The 25,299-nt window shown below is 42.3% G+C and overlaps 2 protein-coding genes across 3 annotated transcripts in view; one reads left to right on the top strand and one right to left on the bottom strand.

Annotated features, from left to right (window-relative positions):
• GABRA1 (gamma-aminobutyric acid type A receptor subunit alpha1) overlaps positions 1–25,299 on the top strand; it is a 1,147,113-nt gene that overhangs the window by 266,300 nt on the left and 855,514 nt on the right. The window lies entirely within an intron of this gene.
• Positions 1–25,299, bottom strand: part of ATP10B (ATPase phospholipid transporting 10B (putative)) — a 69,808-nt gene that overhangs the window by 7,279 nt on the left and 37,230 nt on the right. Inside the window, exons 16-22 of one of the 2 annotated variants that reach the window (XM_049776039.1) lie at positions 23,878–23,954; positions 22,569–22,694; positions 20,258–20,458; positions 19,543–19,623; positions 18,151–18,255; positions 1,743–1,930; positions 281–666 (exon numbers count right to left, since the gene is read on the bottom strand). In XM_049776039.1, the coding sequence (XP_049631996.1) occupies positions 282–666; positions 1,743–1,930; positions 18,151–18,255; positions 19,543–19,623; positions 20,258–20,458; positions 22,569–22,694; positions 23,878–23,954 (1,163 nt within the window). In that variant the 3' untranslated portion in view covers position 281. Of the gene's footprint in view, positions 1–127; positions 667–1,742; positions 1,931–18,150; positions 18,256–19,542; positions 19,624–20,257; positions 20,459–22,568; positions 22,695–23,877; positions 23,955–25,299 lie in introns of those variants that run through there. The other variant, XM_049776038.1, reaches the window with a different exon arrangement.

Below are 25,299 nucleotides of genomic sequence, written 5' to 3'. Positions count from 1 at the left end.
CTGAGTGGTGAAGCGTCCAGAATGCCCCGTATCCCGGCTTGCTACACTTCTTGAAGTCTTTTGACCCAGTTGCATTGGGGCAGCAGGTCGAATTGCCCCGGCGGGGGTTGTCAAAAGAATATCTCAAGCTAAACATTAAAGATGTCTGCTCCCCCTCAACCACTTGGGGGCACTCCGTGTGTTTCACACCACACACCACACACACAACCTTCCCTCTATGAGCCGCAGGTCTACGGCTGCATGAACCAATGCATGGGGGTGTCTTTTCAGCAAACCCTACCTCATATGGTCAATGAGCTCTGGGACCGGCGATGGCCTCTCCTGGCTGAGGGCTGCTGTGCTGCATCTGGCCCAGACCCTGTTGCCCCACTGAGACCCAGAAGTTGCTCCCTGGGGGATACTCTTGTCAGAGACTTCCCAGCACCTGGTGCATCTGAAACCCAGTTGTGGCTGTGTGTTTCTCTGTGTGCCGCCCTGCATTCCCATATGGTGGGGCTGTGGGGGGTTCTGGCTCTCAGGTCCTGTTCTGGGCATGGGCCTGGTCGCTCTCTGTTTCTCCAGCGTTGGATGTACAGCTCTCTCTTGTCTGGGGGAAACCTGTCGATTTTCTGAGCTTGAGTGATGCAAGACCTTCCGTATGTTCCATGTAGTGACAGCAAGAAGTACCTGGGGAGAAATCAGACTGGAGGTAATTTCTTTGCAAGGGGACTGGGGCCCTGCCCAGCCATGCATCAGGGTAAGACCATTGTTGCTAAGCACCCCCCCCCCCAAATCTCTTCTTTGGAGGAGGCCTCAGCATCCACAGAACACAAGCACAGACTTAAGAGTTTGGCACATTCCAGTGCTTTATGCATTATTAACTCATCCTCTTATTCTCTTAGCACTCAGGGAGTATGGTTGAGGGTGTGATGCCCCATTACAGATGGGGAAGCAGATGCACACGGAGATTTGGCAGATGCTCCAGAGCAGAGACTTTTAATCTGCTGTGAATCTGCTCCCAGGAGATGGAGGCGGATGTGTGTTCAGATTGGGGCAAATTTGCTTTCCCTGTAATGTTAGCAGCACTTTGACTTTGGAGAAACTTCTTTTCTTTTTTTTCTTTTTCCTTTTTTTTTTTTTTTTGGCCATACCCAGTGACGCTCAGGGGTTACTCCTGGCTATGCACTAAGAAATCGCCCCTGGCTTCGGGACCATATGGGACGCTGGGGGATCGAACCATGGTCTGTCCTAGGTCAGCTGTCTGCAAGGCAAATGCCTTACCACTTGCACCACTGCTTCTGCCCCTTCTTTTCTTTTTTGACATTTGGGCTGCATCCAGTGGTGCTCAAAGCTTATTCCTGGATTTGCACTCAGGAATACTCTTGGAGGTGCTTAGGGATCATATAGAATGGCTGGGATAAGAACCTGGGTTAGCCATATGCAAGGCAAGAGTTCTTCCTGCTGAACTATTGCTCCAGCTCCCAAAACTTCCTCACTTTTCAGTAATTTCTAAATGAAATCGGGAAAAAGTCCTGAGATAACAGCCTTTTCACATGATGCTTATCAGCTGTCCTCACTGAGGACACTTCAGTCTCATGAGTCTGTCATTCTGGCTTATCTGTGATTGTGTTTCATGTGCCTTCCTCCCTTGATCATTACTTCCTCTGTCCTCCATCCACTCTGTGACACTGGGGCCCCCATGATCCAGCCACAGTCAGAGTCTGTGAGGAAGTGACTGGGGGGGGGGCAAATGGATCTCAGACCTGGGTAGGAGAGCAGCCACAGGTGCAAGGAGGCAGACAAGTAAGAAGGTGGGGTCCGAGAGTTGGTCTTCCATTACCCGGTAGGGGTTGGCAGGGCTGTTACAGGTAACACATGTGGCATGGTACAGCAGGGTCACCATGAAGTACATCAGGAAGCTGCCCACGAGGACCAGACCATGAAGAAGGGTCTGCGGAAGGAAGCGTAGACACAGATGAGGTGGTGGTGAGCCCGGCCACTTGGCCTGAGTGTGTGGTTCATTACATAGCAAACACTTACGGGTGCTCCCACCCATACTCTCATCGCATTTTGAGCCCAGGTGCAGAGAACACTGAAACAATCACCTGTGATTCCCTCTAGTGCCTGATTTTAAATATTATAGAAGTGGAGTCCTATTTCATAGGTTATTCTTATTGTTGAAAAATCCCATTTCGCACAGATGTAGCTAACTTAGTTTCTGAGCTAGGCTGTAGGAACTCTCTTTTGGCCCTATTCACTGCTTCTTTCCTCCTGTGCTCTTTTAAACTATTTTTTTTTTAGAAAATACATTTATTTTTAAAAATATTTTTAGTTAGGTACCATGTTACATGTTTGTAGTTGGGTTTCAGTCATAAAATGTACACCCCCTCCCCTTCACCAGTGCAACTTTCCAGCCATCAATGCCTCCTCAACCCTCACCCTGACTGTCATCTAAATAGGCATTCTATTTCTCTCATTTACTACCATTGTCATGATAATTGTTAGTGTAGTTATTTCTATAACTGCACTCTCCACTCTTTGTGGTAAGCTTCATATCGTGGTCCAGTCCTTTCAGCCCTCATCTCTATTGTCTTTAAGTATTATTACCATTCTGTCTTTTTTCTTAAAACCCATAGATGAGTGAGACTATTCTGTCTCTCTCTTTCCCTTTGACTTATTTCACTCAGCATAATAGTTTTCATGTTCATGATTTCATTTTTCCAGATGGCTTTATAGTATTCTATTTATAGTATTCAGTTCTATGAATTGACTAAATTCTTTAGCCACTCATCTGCTTTCAGGCATCTGGGTTGTTTATAGACTTTGGCTATTGTAAAAAAGAGCTGCGATAGGAGAAACTGTGAGTGTTGCCTGTGTGTCTTTTTCCACTGTCCTGTCTCCTGAACCTCTTGGGAGTTGGCCGAAAAGGGCCCAGAAAAATAGCTCTCCCAGAGGCTCATCCAAGGGCTGGAATGCCAAGGAACAGTGTCCGACCATGAAAACCAGCTCTCGCAGTATTCTGCAGAAAGGCAAGTCCCCTGTTTGTGACGTCAGGCTGGGAATATCTACGCCCACCCAGAGGTTACCGACTGTGAGAAACTGAATGTTGCCTGTGCGTGTTTTTCCACTGTCCTGTCTCCTGAACCTCTTGGTAGTGGGCCAAAAAGGGCCCAGAAAAATAGCTCTCCCAGAGGCTCCAGAAGAGCATGGCTGCTCCACTTCGTGGCCACGCACTCTTTCTAACCAATAAACCCCATGAAAACACGCAGAAACAATCACACTACAAGTGTGACAATAGGGAAAACTCACAGGTAAACACCATGCACAGAGAATAAAGATGATAGCATGAATGACCAAAAAAATTCCAACCATTTGATTAACCTCTCAGATAAGGAGTTTAGAATAGAAATATGGAAGATGTTTGTAGAACTCAAGGAAAGCATAGATCGATCTGAACAGAACACAAAGACAGAAATCAAAAACTCCAAACTGAAATAACAGATTTGAAAAACACAGTAGCTCAATTGAAAACCTCAGTGGATGGCTTCGCCAGCAGGGTAACAGCAGCTGAGGACAGAATCAATGTGCTGGAAGATGAGATGCAGAAAAACTCAACACAGCAGAAGAAATTGGAAAAGAACCTTAAGACAAACGATCAGGCAATGCAAAAAGTACTCAAGGAATGCGAACAGATGAAAATAGAAGTCTTTGATAAACTCAACAGAAACAACCTAAGAATCATTGGAGTCCCAGAGGCCCAGGTAGGAGATCTCCAGGAAGAATCATCTGTCAAAGACATCATCAAAGAGATACTCCCAGAGTTAAAGACTACATTCAATCAAATCCTGCATGCCCGAAGAGTACCAGCTAAAAGAGACCCAAAGAAAAACACCCCAAGAAACATCCTTGTTACGATGACAAATCCCACAGATAGAGATTGAATACTAAAAGCAGCAAGATAAAAAAGGGAAATTACATTCAAACGAGCATCCCTAAGACTTAAATCAGACATGTCACAAGAAACTCTCAAGGCCAGAAGACAGTGGTGGGATATTGTGACAAGACTAAATTAAATGGATGCCTCACCAAGAATACTGCACCCAGCCTGACTCACATTCAGGTTTGAAGGAAGGATACATAGCTTCATGGATAAACAACAGCTCAGAAACTTCACAGATATAAAACCAGCCTTAAAGGAAAAACTGAAAGGTCTACTTTAGGACAAGAGAGACCAACAAACACAGCAAACTTATCTACATTAAATCCTATGACAATCATCTCCCTCAATGTCAATGAACTAAATTCACCAATTAAAAGACACAGAGTGGCAAAATGGGTCAAAAAGATGAATCCAACCTTCTTCTGCCTACAAGAAACACACCTGAATAGTCAGAACAATCATAGACTCAAAATCAAAGGCTGGAGGAAAATCATCCAATTAAACAACACCCTTAAAAAAGCTGGGGTAGCCATATTAATATCTGATGACACAACTTTATACTCAGAAAAGTGGTAAGGGACAAAGATGGACATTATGTACTAATCAATGGATATGTTCAACAGGAAGAAATCAGTCTATTAAACATATATGCACCCAATGAGAAACCAGAAGATTATCTAATACAATTACTGACAAATCTGAAAGAAGACATCAATAATAACACAATAATTGTGGGAGACCTCAACACAGTCCTGTCAACACTTGATAGGTCAACCAGACTGAAACCCAACAAAAACATACTAGCCATGATAAGAGTAATGGAAGAAAGAAGACTAGTAAATATATATAGGACACTCCACCCCCAAAAACCTAGATACATATTCTTCTCCAATGTACATGAGTTATTCTCCAGGATAGACTACGTGCTGACACATAAAACATACCTTCCTAAAATCAAGAGGATAGAAATCTTGCAGGCTACCTTTGCTGACCACAAGGCACTGAAATTATATGTGAACTACAAAGGCACAAAGAAGAAAAACTTTAACAATTGGAAATTAAACAGCCTGCTACTGAACAACCAGTGGGTCCGAGATGAAATCAAAGAGGAAATCAAAACGTTTCTGGAAACAAATGATAATGAAGACAAAAACTGCCAGAATCTATGGGACACAGCAAAAGCGGTCCTGAAACGAAAATTTATAGCTTTGCAAGCATGCATCAGGAAGAAGGGGCATACCTGAATAACTTAATGACGCAGCTCATAGAATTAGAAAGTGCTCAACAAAAGGACCCAAAAATAGGGAGGCAGAAGGAAATAACAAAGCTGAAAGCAGAAATCAATGAAGTGGAAACCCAAAACAACAATCTGAAAGATCAACAAAAGCAGAAGTTGATTCTTTGAAAAAAATAAACAAGATTGATAGACCATTGGCAAAACTCACAAAGAAAGAGAGAGAGAGAAACCTGATAACCCATATTAGAAATGAAAAGGGGGAGATCACGACAGGTATTGCAGAGATCCAAAGGGTAATCAGAGACTACTTTGAGAAACTTTATGCTACTAAACATGAGAACCTAGAAGAAATGAAAAAATTCTTGGACACTTATAACCTTCCACAGTTAGGTAAGGAGGATGTAGCATATCTAAACACCCCCATCACTATTGAGAAAATTGAAACTGTAATCAAACATCTGCCCAAAAAGCAAAGCCCAGGCCCAGATGGATTTACTAATGAATCCTTTCAAACCTTTCAAGAGGAGCTACTACCAATCCTAGCCAGGCTCTTCCATGAAATTGAAAAAATGGGAACACTCCCAAACAGCTTTTATGAAGCTAACATCGCCTTGATACCAAAACCAGACAGAGATGCTGCCAAAAAAGAAAATTACAGACCAATATCCCTGACAAATGCAGATTCAAAGATCATACACTATGACCAAATAGGTTTCATCCCAGGAAAGCAAGAATGGTTTAACATCCGTAAATCTATCAATATAATACAAAACATCAACAACAACAAAAAATAAAAATCACATGATATCAATAGACGCAGAGAAAGCAACACCCATTCTTGATCAAAACTCTCAGCAAGATGTGAATGAAAGGAACCTTTCTCAATCTAGTTAAAGCCATCTACCACAAGCCAATGGCAAATATTATCCTCAATGGAGAAAAACTAAAAGCCTTTCCTCTAAATTCTGGTACAAGAGAAGGCTGTCTGCTCTCATCACTCCTCTTCAACATAGTACTGGAAGTGCTTGCTATAGGGATCAGGCAAGAAAAAGATATCAAGGGCATCCAGATAGGAAAGGAAGAAGTCAAGCTCTCACTGTTTGCAGATGACATGATACTCTACTTAGAAAACCATAAAGACTCTACCAAAAAGCTTCTAAAAACAATAGATGCATATAGCAAGGTGGCAATCTACAAAATTAACACACAGAAATCAATGGCCTTTTTATACACCAATAATGATAGGGAAGAGGTGGACGTTAAGAAGGCAATCCCATTCACATTAGTGCCACACAAACTCAAATATCTTGGAGTCAACTTCACCAAAGATGTAAAGGACCTATACAAAGAAAACTATAAAGCCCTGCTCCAAGAAATAAGAGAGGACACATGGAAATGGAAAAACATACCCAGCTCATGAATTGGCAGGATTAACATCATTAAAATGGCAATACTCCCCAATGCATTGTACAGATTTAATGCTATCCCTCTAAAGACACCCATGACATTCTTCAAAGAAGGGGATCAAACACTTTTATGAAGTTCATCTGGAACAATAAACACCCTCGAATAGCTAAAGCACTCCTAGGAAAAAGGAAAATGGGAGGCATTAGTTTCCCCAACTTTAAACTGTACTGCAAAGCAATAGTTATCAAAACAGCATGGTATTGGAATAAAGACAGACCCTCAGATCAGTGGAATAGGCTTGAGTTCACAGACAATGTTCCCTAGACATATAATCACCTAATCTTTGACAAAGGAGCAAGAAGTCCTAAGTGGAGCAGGGAAAACTTCTTCAACAAGCGGTGCTGGCAGAACTGTTTGTCCACTTGCAAAAAATCGAACATAGACCCCAATTAACATCATGTATGAAGGTAAAATCCAAATGGATTAAAGACCTTGATATCAGACCTGATACCATAAGGTATATAGAACAACACGTTGGTAAAACACTCCATGACATTGAGAATAAAGGCATCTTCAAGTGGAAGCAGAGATAAACAAATGGGAATACATTAAGCTGAGAAGCTTCTGCACCTCAAAAGAAATAGTGCCCAGGATACAAGAGCCACCCACCATGTGGGAGAAACTATTCACCCAATACCCATCAGATAAGGGGCTAATATCCAAAATATAGAGGGCACTGACAGAACTTTACAAGAAAAAATCATCTAATCCCATAAAAAATGGAGAGAAGAAATGAACAGACACTTTGATAAAAAAGAAATACAAATGGCCAAAAGGCACATAAAAATGTTCCTCATCACTGATCATCAGGGAGATGCAAATCAAAACAACAATGAGATACCATCTCACACCACAGAGAATGGCACACATCACAAAGAATGAGAACAATCAGTGCTGGTAGGGATGTGGAGAGAAATGAACTCTTATCCACTGCTGGTGGGAATGCTGTCTAGTCCAACCTCTATGGAAAGCGATATGGAGATTCCTCCAAAAACTGGAAATTGAGCTCCCATTTGACCCAGCTATTCCACTCCTAGGGATATACCCTAGGAACACAAGAATATAATACAAAAACCCCTTCCTCCCACCTATATTTATTGCAGGACTATTCACAATAGCCAGGCTCTGGAAACAACCAAGATGCCCTTCAACAGATGAATGGCTAAAGAAACTGTGATACATATACACAATGGAATATTATGCACCCGTCAGGGGAGATAAAGTCATGAAATTTTCCTATACATAGATGTACATGGAGTCTATCATGCTGAGTGAAATAAGTCAGAGGGAGAGAGAGAGACTCAGAATAGTCTCACTCATCTATGGGTTTTAAGAAAAATAAAAGTTATTTTTGCAACAATCCTTAGAGACAACGAGGAGAGCAGGAACTTCCAGCTCACTTCATGAAGCTCACCACAAAGACTGGTGAGTACAGTTATAGAAATAACTACACTGAGAACTACCATAATCATGTGAATGAATGAGGGAACTGGAAAGCCTATCTAGAGTACAGGTGCGGGTGGGGTGGGATGGAGGGAGATTTGGGACATTGGTGGTGGGAATGTTGCACTGGTGAATGGGGGTGTTCTTTACATGACTGAAACCTAATCACAATCATATTTTTAATTAAGATGTTTAAAGAAAAAAATTTATGTAAAAAAAATAGAGTTGCCTTAATCCATTAGGCACCAAGAAAGACCTCCTACCACAACGAGCCAGTATCCACTACCCAAGTGAAGAGACACCCACTCAAGCTCTCACCTCGTTCCCGGCAAGGAAATACAACCAACACCTCCTAATCACCTCTCCCTAATGTGGACTGTGGCTTGATACCGGAACTAGCTCCAAAGGACCCCAACTGCAATAACTCTACCCATACCTCCCTGCCTGGACCCCACACCTCACAAGAAAATCTCAAAAAACAAGGAGGAACCCTATTTTTTCATCCTAAGTATAGACCTATATAACACTACCTCTTATCCTGTTTTTCCCCAAATGTAAAGTGATCTACTGTATTAATTTCTCCCCCTTTTCTTTGTTTTTTTTTTCTTTGTTTTTCTTTTCTTTTTTATTCTTGTTAGTTTCTTTTGTTTGTTTTGTCTTGTTTTAGTTTTTTTTATTTGATTTGATTTGTTTTTGCTTCTTTTGGGTCACTCCTGTCTGTGCTCAGAGGGTGCTCCTGACTCTATGCTTGGAGAACGTCCCTGGTGGACACGGGGGACCATATGGGATGCTGGGTTCTGAGCCACCATCCTTTTACAGGAAGGACAGACGCCTGGTCTCCATGCTATCTCTCCTGGCCCCACTTTATCCCTTTAATTACGTTTTTATTTATCTTTTTTATTTTTTATTTTTAATTATGAGAAAAATGATGCAAAGAGGACAAGGTAAAGTTACAGTGAAAGGACAATCGCCCATAAAGAGATCTCAGAAGAAATCCCCTTGCTGACGCCTAAATATTGAACTTACAGTCAAAGAACATTAAGAAAAATAAGGCAGAACCCATGTACAATTACTTTGTCCACAAGTCCCCAGATTGTAGTACATTATAAGATTTCTTTTTTTTTTTTTTGTTTTTGGGCCACACCCGGCGTTGCTCAGGGGTTACTCCTGGCTGTCTTCTCAGAAATAGCTCCTGGGAGGCACGGGGGACCATATGGGACACCGGGATTCGAACCAACCACCTTTGGTCCTGGATCGGCTGCTTGCAAAGCAAACGCCGCTGTGCTATCTCTCCGGGCCCCATTATAACATTTCTTAGGAGTACACAAAGCAACCTAAAGCCCTGGAATTTATGTGACTCCTTAAACATTGAAGGCATAGTATTTTTTAATATTTTCATGTGCATACATATTAGTTTAAGTTAACATAAAAAGTTTAAGAGTTTTTTTTTAAGGGTTAGTCAAAAGGGCACAGTAAAAACGGTGTTAGAGTGGCAAATATTGTTTGCATAGGCCCACCAAAATATGGGGGACATGGAAAGGAAAAGCCTTGGTCTAAATACAAGGAGACCTCTACCCCTGAAGTTTCCTGGCATAAGACCAACTCTAGGCTCCAGGCAAACTAGTTTATTCAATCCAAGTCATTGTCTGTAGTGCCAATACAGTTTCATTTTTCATGCAGTCCTATTGTTGGCATCAGGTTTCTGTATTAAAGATCCTGGAATCTGCACTTCCTACATTGAAGTCAGGCTGGTGTGGAGTATCCACTAGTTTCACCTCACAATTAAGGGGCAATACAGAAAGCCCTGTCCAGTAAGCAGGTCATTGTTGTTGTTACGTCTTCTCAGTGTTAAAGGAAGTCTTTTTTGAGTAGGTCGATGTCAGAGCAGCGGTAGGGTCTTCCCTGGTAGAGGATTGCCTTCAGGTGATGTTATAGACAACCTTGGATGTTTCTTAGATGTCTTCTCTAGATCAGGGGTGAATGGAGAATGCCCATTCTTCTGAGGCCTGTGCCAGGTCTTTATGTCAATGTTCAGGGTGTAAGGTTCCGTTGCACTACAAGATTTGCGTGTTCCCATCTCTATTAGATAAGAACTTATTTGTATGTATAGTATTTTCCCGTTTTAGTGTGCCTATGCAAACAACAAATAAAGCCACGTGGCATTATCAGAGTATATGGGGGCGTAAGAACACGTCCAACAATACCCATGACTTGGTTCAAACATAAGCATTAAACTGAGGGATTCTTTCACACCAAATTCCATATTGAAGAATTCACAAAGAGAAGATAAAAAAGGGGGGGATCGCCACTGTATAAGAGAATATTCAGCAAAAGTTATAGCTGTCAAGAAAACACACATAAAATGTTGAAAAGACATATATGTCCTTTCTATGTCTTTTGGAATAGTTGGGTGGATGTTAACTCCAGGGCACCACTTTAGTCTGTGACTTAGGACTCTACAGTACTTAAGTTAAAAAGGGTAAATGAGGAGTAATGATGATAGGGGTTAAGAGATTTAAAGAGAAAAATGATCTTTTGTAGGGGTGTGCAAAAGGGCAGAGTACAAAATGGACATTCTGCATACATAAAAACAATTCAATGATAGTGAGTACTATTAATGTATCTGGTGCGTGCGGGGGCGCTAGCCCCCATGCGATTTTGAAAATATAGACTGAAAAGATATTACCAGTGACTGCATCAAGAAGCTGGGAGGCCGGAAGTTCAGAGCCCCACCCAGACCCTCCTTAAGGAGCCAAATGGGGGAAAGCCTAGGGTACCTTCAAGCTCTGCCAAGGGACCCAACTCTCTGGATGCCCAGGCATGTGGCCCGGGGAAGCCCTGGAGATCTGGAGCAAGGCGGTAGAGGGTTGCTGGGGTTACCCAAGTCCCGCACCGCCCCAGGCCTGGTTAAGAAGGCCTCTGGCATGGCGGAGGCCTGCCGAACCCCATGCTGCTAGAGATCCTTCAAGAAGCTGGGAGGCGGGAAGTTTAGGACCCCCATCCAGCCCCTCCCTAAGGAGCTGAGTGGATAATGGGGGAAAGCCTAGGGTACCTTCAAGCTCCGCCAAAGGACCCACCTCGCTGGCTTACCCAGGCTTGTGGCCTGGGAAAGCCCTGGAGATCTGAAGCAAGGTGGTAGAGGAGTGCTGGGGTCACCCAAGTCCTGCACCCAGCCCCCCCAGGCCTGGTTAAGACCACCTCTGGCATGGCGGAGGCCTGCTGAACCCCATGCTGCTAGAGACTCCCGGCTCCCAGGAAGGAAAAGAGTTAATCTTTTTTTTTTAAAAGAAACTTTTTTTCCTTTAGATATGTGTGAACATATATATTCTTAGTTTTTGTCAGGAGTCTGTTTTCTTTTCTCTAGCCTAGCTTTTGGTCTACGATCTATTCAACAAACAAGAGCTCCAATTCCAGAAGTCTGACTAAGACAACCGCAACTGAACGGGTCTTCCGGAAACATAATGAAAGACTTTATCCCAGGCTCCATTCTAGGAGCAACATAACGACCAAGAACTCCAACTACAGAAGATGGATTAAAATGAAACTGAAGAAGCATAACTGTTAGAACCACAAAGAAAGGCTTCATAAGCTCCATTCCCTGAGCTGCACAGTCACCAAGATCTCTAGATACAGAGATCTGATTTTACCATCCAAGACAAAGCAGAAGTCTTCCACATACCACGAAAGCAACAAGGGGAGAGTAAATGATCATGCAAGGAGTCTAGAGTTAATCTCATGACAGTATACTTCAGCAGTGGAGAAACCCTGTATCTCCTAGGTCAAGGGAGTTCCCTCTACAATATCTCCATAGTTACTGTGCCTATGCAGGGGGAAAAAGAAAAGGAAAAAAAAAAGTACAAAACAATCATTTTTCCACATGTTTATTTATCGATTGATCGATTTTTTTTGACATCTTAATTTTGGTGTGGAGATTAAGGTTGATGTCTCCAATATTATTTTATTTTATTTTGTCTTGTCTTTCTCTTTCTTTTTGCACTCGAGCATGATTTGATTTCAGAACCGAAACTATTGTGTGGTGCCTGTCTTTATTGCTGTAGTGCTCACTGGTTATTTAATTCGATATTTCTTTCTGTATTGTTGTGGTGTTTCAATTACCTTTTTCACATCCTCTCTCAAATTGAGGTAGGAAGCCTCTAGAGGGACTCCACCCATTTTCAGCGTGTTTGACTTTTGACTTCTTTTTTTTTCCTCTTATTTTGTACCCCAATCTATTGCTTTTCTTTCCTTCAAACAAAACCACATACCTCGATTTATCTAGCTCTGCCTCTTAAATAGAGGGGGAAACAAGGGAGGGTTCCAGGACCAAACAGATATGAGATCACTAGTAGTAAGCCAGAGAAAGAGGGGTCCACCTACTCTAGCAGCCTGGGGGGTGATGGTGGGGTATATGGGTTGTAGAAAGGGAACTGGAATGGGGGGAGGACGTATTTGGTGATGGGTATTTCCCTGATTCAATGTTAATATGTACTTAAAATACTACTGTGAAAGATATGTAAGCCATTATGAAAAAAAAAGTTGTGTTTTTAATCAGAAACTTTCTTTGACTTACATGTATTATTATTATATCAATTATATTATATGTTATGTTATGTCACTATATTATATTATGTTAGTTTACCTCATTATGTTAATCAATTTTGTCTCTTGAATAAATTCTTACAATAAAAAATAAAAAAAGTTTTTATTAAAAAAAAGAGCTGCGATAAACATAGCATGCAGAAGACATTTTTGTATTTTTGTGTTCCTAGGGTATAACCCTATATATCCCAGGTGTGTGTGCATATATATATATATATATTATATAGGGATATATTTGGATAATATGGGAGCTCAATTTCCATTTTTTAGGAATTTCCATATTGTTTTTTAGAAAGACTGGACTAGACAGTATTCCCACCAGCAATGAATGAGAGTTCCTTTCTCTCCTCCAGCACTGATCCCCATCAGCTCTGATTGTTCTTGTTTTATTGTGATGTGTATCAGTCTCTGTGGCATAAGATGGTACCTCATTGTTGTTTTGATTTGCACCTCCCTGATGATTAGTGATGTAGAGCACTTTTTTTTCATGTGTCTTTTGGCCATTTGTTTTTCTTCTTTGAGGAAGTGTTTGTTTATTTCTTCTCCCTATTTTTTTGGGGAGTCACACCCTGTGATGCTCAGGGGTTACACCTGGCTATGCGCTTAGAAATCGCTCCTGGCTTGGGGGACCATATGGAACACCGGGTATTGAACCCAGGTCTGTCCTGGGTCAGCCACGTGCAAGGCAAATGCCCTACTGTGTGCCATCATTCCGGTCCCTCTTCTCCCATTTTTTTTGATGGAGTTAGATGTTTGTTTTCTTTTCTTTCTTTCTTTCTTTCTTTCTTTCTTTCTTTCTTTCTTTCTTTCTTTCTTTCTTTCTTTCTTTCTTTCTTTCTTTCTTTCTTTCTTTCTTTCTTTCTTTCTCTCTTTCATTTCTTTCTTTCTTTCTTTCTTTCTTTCTTTCTTTCTTTCTTTCTTTCTTTCTTTCTTTCTTTCTTTCTTTCTTTCTTTTTTCTCTTTCTTTTTTCTCTTTCTTTCTTCTCTCTCTCTCTCTCTCTCTCTCTCTCTCTCTCTCTCTCCTCTCCCTCCCCTCCCCTCCCTCCCCTCCCTCCCTCCCTCCCCTCCCTCCCTCCCTCCCCTCCCTCCCTCCCTCTTTCTTTCTTTCTTTCTTTCTTTCTTCCTTTGTTTCTTTGTTTCTTTCTCTCTTTTCATTCTTCCTTTTCTATCTTTCTTTTCTTTCTTTCTTTCTTTCTTTCTTTCTTTCTTTCTTTCTTTCTTTCTTTCTTTCTTTCTTTCTTTCTTTCTTTCTTTCTTTCTTTCTTTCTTTCTTTCTTTCTTTCTTTTCTTTCTTTCTTTCTTTCTTTCTTAATTTTTGGGTCACACCCAGTGATGCTCAGGGGTTACTCCTTGCTATGCACTCAGAAATCGCTCCTGGCTTGGGGGACCATATGGGATGCTGGGAGATCGAAAAGTGGTCCGTCCTAGGCTAGCGCACACAAGGCAGACGCCTTATGGCTTGCGCCACTGCTTCAGTCCCTTTTTTCCTGTTAAGTTCTATCAGTACTTTGTATATCTTAGATATTAGCCCCTTATTTGGTGGGTATTGAGTGAGTAGTCTCTCTCATTCTTTGGGTGGCCTTTGTATCCCAGTTATTATTTCCTTTGAAGTGCAGAAGCTTCTCAGTGTAATATAGTCCCATTTGTTTATCTCTGTTTCCATTTGTTTGGAAAGTGATGTTTCTTTCTTGAAGATGCCTACATTTTCCTTTATGCACCTATGGTTTTAGTTCTGATATTAAGATATTTAATCCATTTTGATTTTAATTTGTGCATGGCATTAATAAGAAATCTGAGCTCATGTCATTTTTTTACATGTAGTTGACTATTTTTCCCAGTACTACTTGTTAAAGATGCTTTCCTTGGGCCACTTTATATTTTTTGTCCCTTTATTGAGGATTAATTGACCATATACCTGTGGGTCATTCTCATAATATTAAATCTATTCCATTGATCTGAGGGTCTGTCTTTATTCCAATACCATGCTATTTTAATGATTATTCCTTTATAGTACAGTTTAAACTTGGGGAAGTTGATGCCTCCCATCTTCTTTTCCCAAGTATTATTTTATGGTTTTATATTCTTGATCAATGCAACAGATTAGTTATGTCTAGTGTGCTGTTAAAGACATTGTCATTTAACTTACAGTTAGTGCACTTTAAAAAGTTTTACCTTTTCCCTTCCAAACATACGAGGTTGGAATTTGCCAATTTCTGTAGACATTTAAAATTATTATTTACTTAAGTACTAAACATAGCTTCTTTACAACTTAGCTGATAATCTATTGAGGGGGGCAGAGGGAACACACCAGGAGTTTCCAGAAATTGAATTCAAATGTATTATGTGAAAATCAAGAACCTAATCAGCTATTCTCTTTATGGCTCTAGCATTTCTTTTTATTAATTCTCACTAATGGAATTTTTAAATTTTTATTTTGATCATAGTGGCTTACATATCTTTCACATTAGTATTTTAGGTACATATTGACATTGAATCAGGGAAATACCCACCACCAAATTTGTCCTCTCCCCTTCCCCATTCCCTTTCTGCAACACATATCCCCACCATCACCCCCCAGGCTGCTAGAGTAGGTGGTCCCCTCTTTGTCTAGCTTACTATCAGTGATCATACATCTGTTTGGTCCTGGTGCCCTCCCTTGTTTCTCCCTCTATTTGAGAGGCTAAGCTAGATAAATCGAGTTATGTGGTTTTGTTTGAGGGAGAGAAAGGCAATAGAATGGGGTAAAGATTAAGCAAAAAAATGGGCGGAGTCCTTCTAATGGCTATCAGCCTCAGTTTGAGAGAGGACATGAAAAAGGTAATTGAAACACCATAACAATACAAAAATAAATGTCAAATTAAATATCCAGTGAGCCCTACAGCAATAAAGAGAAGCACCACACAATAGTCTCGGTTCTGAATTCAAATCATGCTGGAATGCAAAAAAAAAAAAAAAGAGAAAGATAAGATAAAATAATATAAAATAAAAAAGGAGACATCAACTTCAATATATATGCCAAAATAAAGACGTCAAAAAAATCAATCAATCAATCAATATATATGTGAAAAATGATTATTTTGTGCTTTTTTTCTTTTTTCCCCCTGCATAGGCACAGTAATTATTGGGGATATTGTAGAGGAAATTCCCTTGGCCTAGGAAATACAGGATTTTTCCCCCCCTGAAGTATACTGTCATGGGATTAACTATAGACTCCTTGCATGATCATTTACTCTCCCCTCGGTGCTTTTGTGGTGTATGGAAGACTTCTGCTTCATCATGGATGGTAAAATCAGTCCTCTGTATCTAGAGATCTTGGTGACTGTGCAGCTCAAGGAATGGAGCTTATGATGAAGGCTTTCTTTGTGGTTCTAGCAGTTCTGCTTTTTCAGTGTCATTTTAATCCATCTTCTGTAGTGGTGTTCTTGATCATTATGTTGCTCATAGGATGGAGCCTGGGACAGAGTCTTTCGTTATGTTTCTGGAAGACCGGTTCAGTTGCGGTTGTCTCAGTCAGACCTCTGGAATTGGAGATCTTGTTTGTTGAACAGATTGTAGACCAAAAGCTAGGTTAGAGCTTTTTGTTGTTGTTGTTGTTGTTGTTGTTGGTCCCGGGATGCGTACTGTCTAGTCCTGGTTGTAACAACCAGTCATCTGTATATAGCAATCTTGGTTTTTGCACAGAACAAAGGGTGACATGTCTTCTGAACTAATGGAATTTTAAACTTGATTCTTTTTTCATGGGAGCTATTGATTGTCTTTAAAGTGTTAGCTAGGCTTGATTCTCATCCAAGCTGAGGCTTGGATACAGGTACTGTTATCCACAGAGAAAGTGTGTGTATTTGTAGTGTCCATGGGCACTGTCAACCTGGCTCACTCTAAGACATAGACCCGGGCTGCTTCCTTAGAGAGCACAGTAGAACCAGTCCCCACTGTCCTGCTGGGAAGGGGATACAGGCAGGTCTACTTTGGAGTCCTTATTTTGTGCATTTGGGTCACACCTGAATGTGTTCAAGAGAGGCTGGAGAGATAATACAGTGGATAGGGCACTTGTCTTACATGTGTCCAACCCAGGCTCTACCCCTAGCATCTCATAATTCTTTGAGTAGCTGAATGCAGAATCAGGAGTAATTTTGAGTAATGCAGATGTGACTCAACCCCACCCTCCTAAAAATGTTCAGAGGCCTATATTAAGTGCTGAGGATTAACAACATGCAAGGTAAGTACCTTATTAAACCCCTATCCTACATCTCTATCCCATAAAGGCTGATCTCATGTGCTTTTCCTGGACCATCTCTTTGGGAGTATAGTTTTATTTGGGGGGTGGGGGTGGGGGCCTGATGGTGGTTTAGAACATAGTACAGGACTTGGGCAGGCAAGTCCTTTCCTTTTTCTGAAATACATCCCTGGCCCCTGGGGTCTGGTTTTTGAACTGTGGTCTCTGTTAGGGTTTCATTTGGGTCTGGAGAGAAAACAGACTTGCTGTAGCTTGTTTCTCTTACTTTCCTGGCAGCTTGTCATGTTCTCAGGAGCTGAAGGCAACACCAGCCTTGATTTTGAAGGGAAACAAATACAACCAGCAGCTACCTTTCTCAAACTGCACTGCTGGGGAATGAGAACCCACACAGCATTTGACACCACACATACTCCCCTGACTCCATTCATTTCAAGGGAAAAAGGGCATTTGTATGACTCTAGAGGTGCACAGACCCGACTTCTCATCCAAGCAAGTCTGTCTGGAGAAACAGATCTCTAGACTTGCTGTTTACTTTGAATGCAAATGAGGTTGCATAATACCAAGGTGGGACTGTGGGAGGGTGAAAAAGGCATCTCATGGGTTAGCAGGTCTTATCCAACAGAGATTGTGTTCAGAAATATTCCAGGTTAGTTGAGTTATCATGAGGTATTTTAAGCAGTACAGGCAGTAAGTCTGATATATATATATATATATATATATATATATATATATATATATATATATATATATATATATATATATATATATATATCGACATAAATCTGAACCATCTATAGGCATTGGCAAACAAGGCAACCAAGCTTTATTGATTATAACACTATGTCATATTTGTCTTTGCTTTTTTCTACATCCTCTAATCAAGTACCCTGCCAGATTAAATGAGATAGTACATTAACAAACAAACAAAGACCTAGAAATAGGAGTCCAGCCTATTTTCTCCTAAAATTTAGAGAAAAGTTGGAGTTGCTTTTGTTACTGATTTTGGACCATACCTGGGCTTATTCCTTGATCTTTTTATGTATAAAACTAAAATTTGAATAGGTTTTGGGATGTACCTACTTGAAAGCTACTTTCTCATGTCTCTTGGGAACAGGGAATGGGAAGCTTCTCATGAGCCCCTCACCCCGACTTCCCTGGAAAGCAGAGCTCAGCAGGTATTAAGATGTGGGGCAGGTTTATAATAGATCCAGTATGGGCCCAGCCCAGATGCCAGTGTCTCAGGGCACTCACCCAGGTCTTCATTTCCATGGCCTGGTGCAGGAGAATAGTGGTGAGGGATATGGTGTTGATGGGCATTCCAAAAGTGAAGACATCCACATCCGAGTCCTTGTAAGTCTGCCGAGGAGCCAAGAGCACTGTCAGGGTTACCCAGGGACTCATAGCCTTCTGGGTGATTCCAGGGAGAAGCTGCCCAGGTGACGAGTGACAAGAGACACCCACAGTAGCCTCTCAGTTTATGGGAAATGAATGAACAGACACTTAAGGGCACCCATAAGCCTCTTGCCATCTGTTCCTACCATGTCTGGTATAAGGTCCTTTATTTTTTTATTTTTATTTTTTTTTCATTCAGTACTTTATTTTTTTTCTTTTTTTTATTTAAACATCTTAATTACATACATGATTGTGTTTGGGTTTTAGTCATGTAAAGAACACCACCCATCACCAGTGCAACATTCCCATCACCAATGTCCCAAGTCTCCCTCCTCCCCACCTGACCCCCGCCTGTACTCTACATTCTCATTATTAGGAAAGTTCAAAATGTAGTTATTTCTCTAACTAAACTCATCACTCTAGATTGTGAGCTGAACTCACAGTAAGAGGAATCAAGTCTCTTGTAAAGAGCAGAGGGCAGCAGGAGATGCCTGAGCAGGCAGTGGTGTCTGAGCCCAAAAATGCAAGCAGAACACAAAATACCTGCCATTCTCACCACTTTTTTGGTTTTGTCATTGCCCATATCCAGCTCCAAGGTGCTAAGGATGCCTGGAGTCCCTCTTTGATATTCAGTGCAAGTGGTGGAGGGGGCGATACTGTGGTCTGACAGACTTCAAACCAGGGGATATGCCCTAACCCCCTTATCTTTCACCCTTTAGCACCACCCTCATGTAAAAATACATGGCCTAGAGGCTAGGGAGAGCCAACATCCACCTGCTATACCTCCCCCCTTTACCTTTCTCCCTCTTTTTCTCTCTCCCTTCCTCCCCTGGCCTCACTCTTCCATCTGGGGGAAACCTGGAGATGAAACTGGTGCCATTGCTCTCTTTTCAAACTGTATTTCTTCACCTCAACTGTGGAGGCTCAGATCTCAGTGGGCATCAGTGGTGGTACGGGTCTCAAAGCTTGAGCATATGTAGACTGGGTGTAGGATGTAGGGTAGTGTTGGGGAACAGTTAAGCCTGTATCCCCTCCTGGTAGCCCCAAGTGGGTATTGATGGGGAAGATGGCATTATGGAGGGACAGATTCTAGTTTCTCAGAAGCTGGCAGGCAAGGCCATGTTTGCTTAAAGCATTTTGATTCTTCAAACCTCCAAGTTCCCTCTGCTCTGATGTGGCAAAAACTAAAACTAACCACAGGATTTTTTAGAACAGGTCAGAACTTGGTCAGAACAGGCCAGACAGACTTACCAGATAAGGGATAAAGAAGCAGATGAGGCTCTGGTAGAAGGCATCTGCCATGGACACCCCAAAGGTCAATAGATTATAGCTCTGCCAAGAAAGAACCAACAGTTGGTTGACCCCATTAGAGCTGGGCACACAGCTTCAATTGCAAGGTTGAGTGCAAGGAAGTGGGGAGACAGCCCCCTCAGAGATGTTCCACCAATGGTGGGATCTGTGAAAGCCACTACCTGACCTCAAAAACCTTTAAAGTAGATGAAGTAAAGCAAAACATTAACAAAACAAAACAAACAAACAAACAAAAAAAAAAACGAGTGATAGAACAGTGGATAGGGAATTTGCTAATCTAGGTTTGGCTGACCTGGATTTGATTCTTAGCATTCCAGATGGTCCAGAGCATTGCTGAGTATGACCCCAAAATACATAAAATAGACGAATCCCCACCTGCCTTCTCCAGGCATTGGGGGTGCTAAAGGTGACCTGGGCTTTAGTCCAAGCAAGTGGTACCATCGTGCAGGGTACTTGAAGTTTTCTAATGGTAATTGAAAGGGAGCCTAGGTTCTGTTGGAGACCTGGAGAGACATATTAGCCCCCCTGAAGTATTGATGGGGTGCTTGGAGGCCTGGAAGTAGAATGTCTGGGCCCAGATTTAATTGACAGAGGGGATATCACCAGATGGAGGAGAACCAGATATTCCGGGAAGGGTGATAGGTATAGGTCTCACCTCTGAGTCCTGGCCACTCTTGTAGAGTTCAGGCATGGCCAGTAGCGTGGTCTCTGAGACATCCTTATCGAGGATCCCAAAGAGGAGAGGTGGCAGAGAGGTGAAGAAGAGATTGAAGAAGATCATCTGCCAGTAATCAATCATGGTGGTACCAGAGAAGCCACAGAAGAACTGGTACCAGAAGAGCAGATTGACATAGCACTGCAGGTGGAGAGCAGCCATTAGGGGGTGGTCTCCCCTGACCCTGGGAAAGCCATGGAGGGTTGGGGGGTAGCGTTGGGAGAAGAGCTCAGATGTACATCCTAGAACATCCTAGAGGATTCTCATCACAGGTGTGGGGGGCTCGCATTTCTGTCACTTTCCAGCTTTATGACCTTGGACAAATTGCCTGACCACTGAACACCATCTTTGACATGGAATAGGGTCTCTTGCCTACACACAGTGTGGTGAGAGGAAGACAGGCTGAGGTACAGGGCAAGTGGCACTCCTGCCTCACAGTAGCTATTTGTCAGCCTCTTCTTTCACCACCCCTGCTGTCCTATCTTTGGGCACTTGGCTGTCCTGAAAAACCATTCAGCAGCACCTAGCAACTTGGTGATGCTGTGCAACTATGTAAGGAGACCAATTGAGACAAAGTAGCAGCTGCCTCGAGCAGGTGAGTTCAGCCCTACACAAGGGGGTGGTGTGGGAGGGACACCGACATCTGGCTTTGCCTGGTGTCCAAGACAACCTTCTCACACCCACAAGCGACTTGTTCCTGAACCCGTTTGCTGCAGTGATGTTTGTGTAATCCCAACTGCCATGACCCAAAGAGCTGCTCATTGAAGTGGAACTCATGGAGCCAATCACAGGGGTCCTACGACCATAACTCTTGATTTGGGGACATTTTCCTTCCTCCTTCACCTCCAATTTGGTGGCATCACTGAGGAGGCAGGTTTGTGAGCAGGAATCAGGAATCAGTATTGGGGCATGAAAGTCCAACTCCCCACCCTCTAATTGCTCCCAAGAGGTAACATGGCCTCAGTATCATAGTAGAAACACTGTGGACTGGAGTAGAAGTCAGTCTGATGTTGGTTGTGAATTCTTCCCTGCCTCAGATGGGTATACAACCAGCACCTGAGCTTACTCCAGAGAGAAGCTTCTTTGGGGATAGAAAAGCAAAAGGAAAAGCCAGGGGCATTTTGAATTCCAAATAAATAGTCTTTCCAGCTCAAAGTGAGGTTCACAGAATAATGAGATCATAGCCCCATCCTGTAGATGGCAGTTCTGGCAGCTTTTGTCTTGTGCATTTACAAACACATCTGACATTGCCCAGAAAGGCTCATTCCTGGTCTGGGAACCAGGTGGATCTGGGCCAGAAATGGGAAAATGCCATTTTGCAGCTGCCCTTTGGCTAATGGGTTTCTCTCCCGGGGCACTATTCTTAATACTCCATGAGTAGTTTATGCAAACAGGAACAGGATCTGTTTGGAGCTTATTCAAGGGTCCATCTACTAGACAATGATGGGCTCCTGTCCTTTTCATCCCAGAGGCCCAACTCTTTCCTAAACTCATTATTAATCAAGGATTTCTGAGATCTTACTATTTCCTTGGAGTGTGCCTGAAGACTAGAATTGTCAGGAACTGCCTTCATGGGAAGGTGTAGAACCATGTACTTTTTAAAGCTGACACAAAGGCCTCTTGACAAGAATTGAATGTCCAGAAAGAGTTGTGGGTGCTACTGAAGACAGACTCAGAGATATGGAGAACGTCTCTTAGAGAACAAACTGAACAACCCCAGATCTCCTGCTTCTAACTTATAGCCCTCTGTGTTTAAGGCACAGCTCTCCATTTAGGATGGCTTTATTTGGTCATATTTTTAGATAAAGCCAAAGCAACACAAGCTCACTTATTTGCTAAACTCCTTTCTTCTTTAAAACCCTCCTTGTTTCCAACCAGAAAATAAAGCATTCATGGGGCTGTGGCAGCAACAATGATATAAAAGAAAAGGCTGATTATATATTCATCTTTTTCAGTATATCATATATTGAATATAAAGTCAGCTATTTTATAGTTAAGGTGTTACTTAATACTCATAGCCCATCAACTGGGAATGTGAACACTGGACCATATGACAGATGTTGAAATAAAGTTGTTACCCAAATATATGAGCCATGATAGAGACCTAGAGTCCCTGCTTGCAGTATTTAACCCCAGGGGCTTCGGTGTGTAGGAAGTGGGGCTCTTCTCATTCAGAGTGATTTGAGTCCTATCTTATCAGAAGCATGGGGGTGGATAAATTCAGGAAGAGGTATAGTAGCAGGGTCCTCACCACGTTCTTGTACAGGTAGTACACCACCATCCTGGCCAAGCGTGAGTAACACCAGTGCCCATGCACCAGCAGCAGCTTCTTGAGGTGGCAGAAGCGGGAGATGGCAAAGTCACTGGACATGACGGCCTGTGGGTGAGAACCAAGAAGTCAGCTTTAAGATAGAGCTGTTCTAAAGTGGAGAGGCTCTGCAGAACTCCTGCCCCACCCCACCCTGTCCCTGGGTGGCCAGGCTGGAAGGGGCAGCTGTTTCATCTGACCTCGCTTGTATTCTGTAACCACTTCCCAGTCCACTTGGATTGTTAGAACCACCAAGCATTCTTGTCCCTGGGATACACCTCAGCTCACATTTTTAAAAAAAATATTTATTTTTAATTGATTAATACCTATTTAAACACCATGATTACAAACATGATTGTAGTTGGGGTTCAGTTATATAAAAGGACACCCCCCTTCACCAGTGCAATATTCCCACCACCAATGCCTCCATCTCTCTCCTCCTGCAACCCCTGCCTGTATTCAAGACAGGCATTCTATTTTCTCTCACTCATTACCATTGTCCTGATAGTTGTCAGTGCAGTTATTTCTCTAACTGAACTCATCTTTCTTTGTGTTAAGCTTCATACTGTGGCTCGGACCTTCTCTATTGTCTCTGTGTATTATTACAGTAATGTTTTTATTTTTATTAAATCCCATAGATGAGTGTCACTATTCTGTGTCTATCTCTCTCCTTCTGACTTATTTTACTCAGCATAATAGATTCCACGTACATCCATGTATAGGAAAATTTCATGACTACATCTCTCCTGATGGCTGCATAATATTACGTTGTATATATGTACCACAGTTTCTTTAGCCATTCATCTGTTGAAGGACATCTGGGTTTTTCCGGATTCTGGCTATTGTAAATAGCGCTGCAATGAATATCGTATGCAGAAGGTATTTTCTATTGTGTTTTTGTGTACCTAGGGTATATCACTAGGAGTGGTATATCAGCTCACATTTCTGGGCTTTGAATATCAGCGAGCCATGAGTCAGTCTCACCTCAGGACCTGAACTAATTGAAACAGGGCTGTGATTGCATTCAGAGGGGTTACTGCTTAAGGGAGGTACCACGGCCCTGTAGAGGCAGGGACTATCTGAGAAAGCAGGTATCTCTTCAAGGCCACTGCCATTTTGTTCTTTCTCTCCATAGTTTTGTTTGTGCACTGGGGGATGGAATCTTGTACAAAATCTGGTCTGTACAAAACCAGACTGCCTGTACTGTCCCTTTGGCTCCCACTAAGCATAATAAAAGTCCAGTCAACACTACCTGCATGCCTTCCTGTCCTGAAATCCCCACACCAACGTCAGCTGCTTGGATCATGCTCACATCATTGGCTCCATCACCTGAAAGAAGAGCAGACATGAATGTCTTTTGTCCTGGTCCCAGCCCCAAGCATCCCAGACTCTGAGCAGGGTCCTTTGAACATTGCTCCAATGAGGTCCAAGCGAGTGTCTTTCTTTTCTGCATAAGAAAATCACTCAGCAAATTTTGTGGGTCTTTTTCTGGGCACAGTGCTAGAGGTGGAAAAAGTCATTCAGGTAGTGCTTTATGGTTTACAGAAAAGACCAGCTCATAATGTGACAGGGCATGCATGTAAGAAAGTAAGACACATATGGGCCCAAAACATAGGCCTTCCTGAGCTCAGTGCCACTTAGAACTCCCAGGCCTGTTTAAAAAGATGACATTCAGATTGCCATGTGTCAGCATTCAGTACTTTTTGAAGATGGGAAGGTGGGGTTGACTGAGGTACATCAGACTCTCTGAGTCCCCATTCAAGGAACTGTGTCATTCCAGAAAATGAGAGGTTAGTACACAGACATACGTGCAGTGTTCATCTGTCTCTCAGTGACTGGAAGCTTTCTCTCTTTTTACCAATATGGAAAGCAGAGGCTGGTTCATTCCCAGACAAAAGGCCCTCCTGTAGCTTGGCACCCACCATTCTACTACAGGACCCCTGCACAAGCTTGGCTCTTCCTGCTGCTGGGCAAACTCTTAGTAGAGGACAAGATAGTAAATATTTTAGAATGTGTGGGCCAAGAAGCCAAGCAGAACAACTGTTCTTCCTGAGAGGAAAATTGTCTCTGACACATTTTACATTTATTAAAGGAGGAAAATCATTCCTTGCATCCCTCAAGAACTGCACGCACACTGAGCTGGAGTCAGCCTGCAGCCCTGGCTGGCAGACTGCATTGCCTTTTCTCTCTCTCTCAGGGCTCTATCCTGATGTTCAGTAGGGCCTCATAAAGAATCTACAATTAAATCTGTATTAGGCATCATAGAGAAGATGATAGCAGAGGAGAGAATTTTCTTCCCCTAATGATTTGGCAACAAAGCTTACTGATCTTAACCATTTATCTTAAAATAGCCATTATTCCTACAATGACTATCCTCCTCTACCCCATTGTCTAATTCGAATTCCCCCCACCCCAGCAGAACCACTGTACCCACTAACCTCCTTTGTTTGCAAAGGAGTAGAAGAGTCAAGGGACCTTTTTCTTGCTGGCTTTGTTTCTGTGGCTGTGGGAGGGGAGCCTGTCTTTTGCCCAAGTTCTGGACTGTTGCTTTGTGTGTGTCTAAAGTTTGAAGAGAGAGATACAGGGAATAAAAGCAGGGTGTGCAGTCACTAAGGGGCTGCTTCTTGCATTCTTTCCCTCCCCGCAGCCCCAAATCAAAGTTGTTTTTCCTTTG

This window comes from Suncus etruscus, chromosome 6 (genome assembly GCF_024139225.1).
Source record: "Suncus etruscus isolate mSunEtr1 chromosome 6, mSunEtr1.pri.cur, whole genome shotgun sequence".
NCBI classification, from domain to species: Eukaryota; Metazoa; Chordata; class Mammalia; order Eulipotyphla; family Soricidae; genus Suncus; species Suncus etruscus.
The sequence above is the reverse complement of the archived record's forward strand: the minus strand, read 5'-3'. Positions and strand labels throughout refer to the sequence as shown.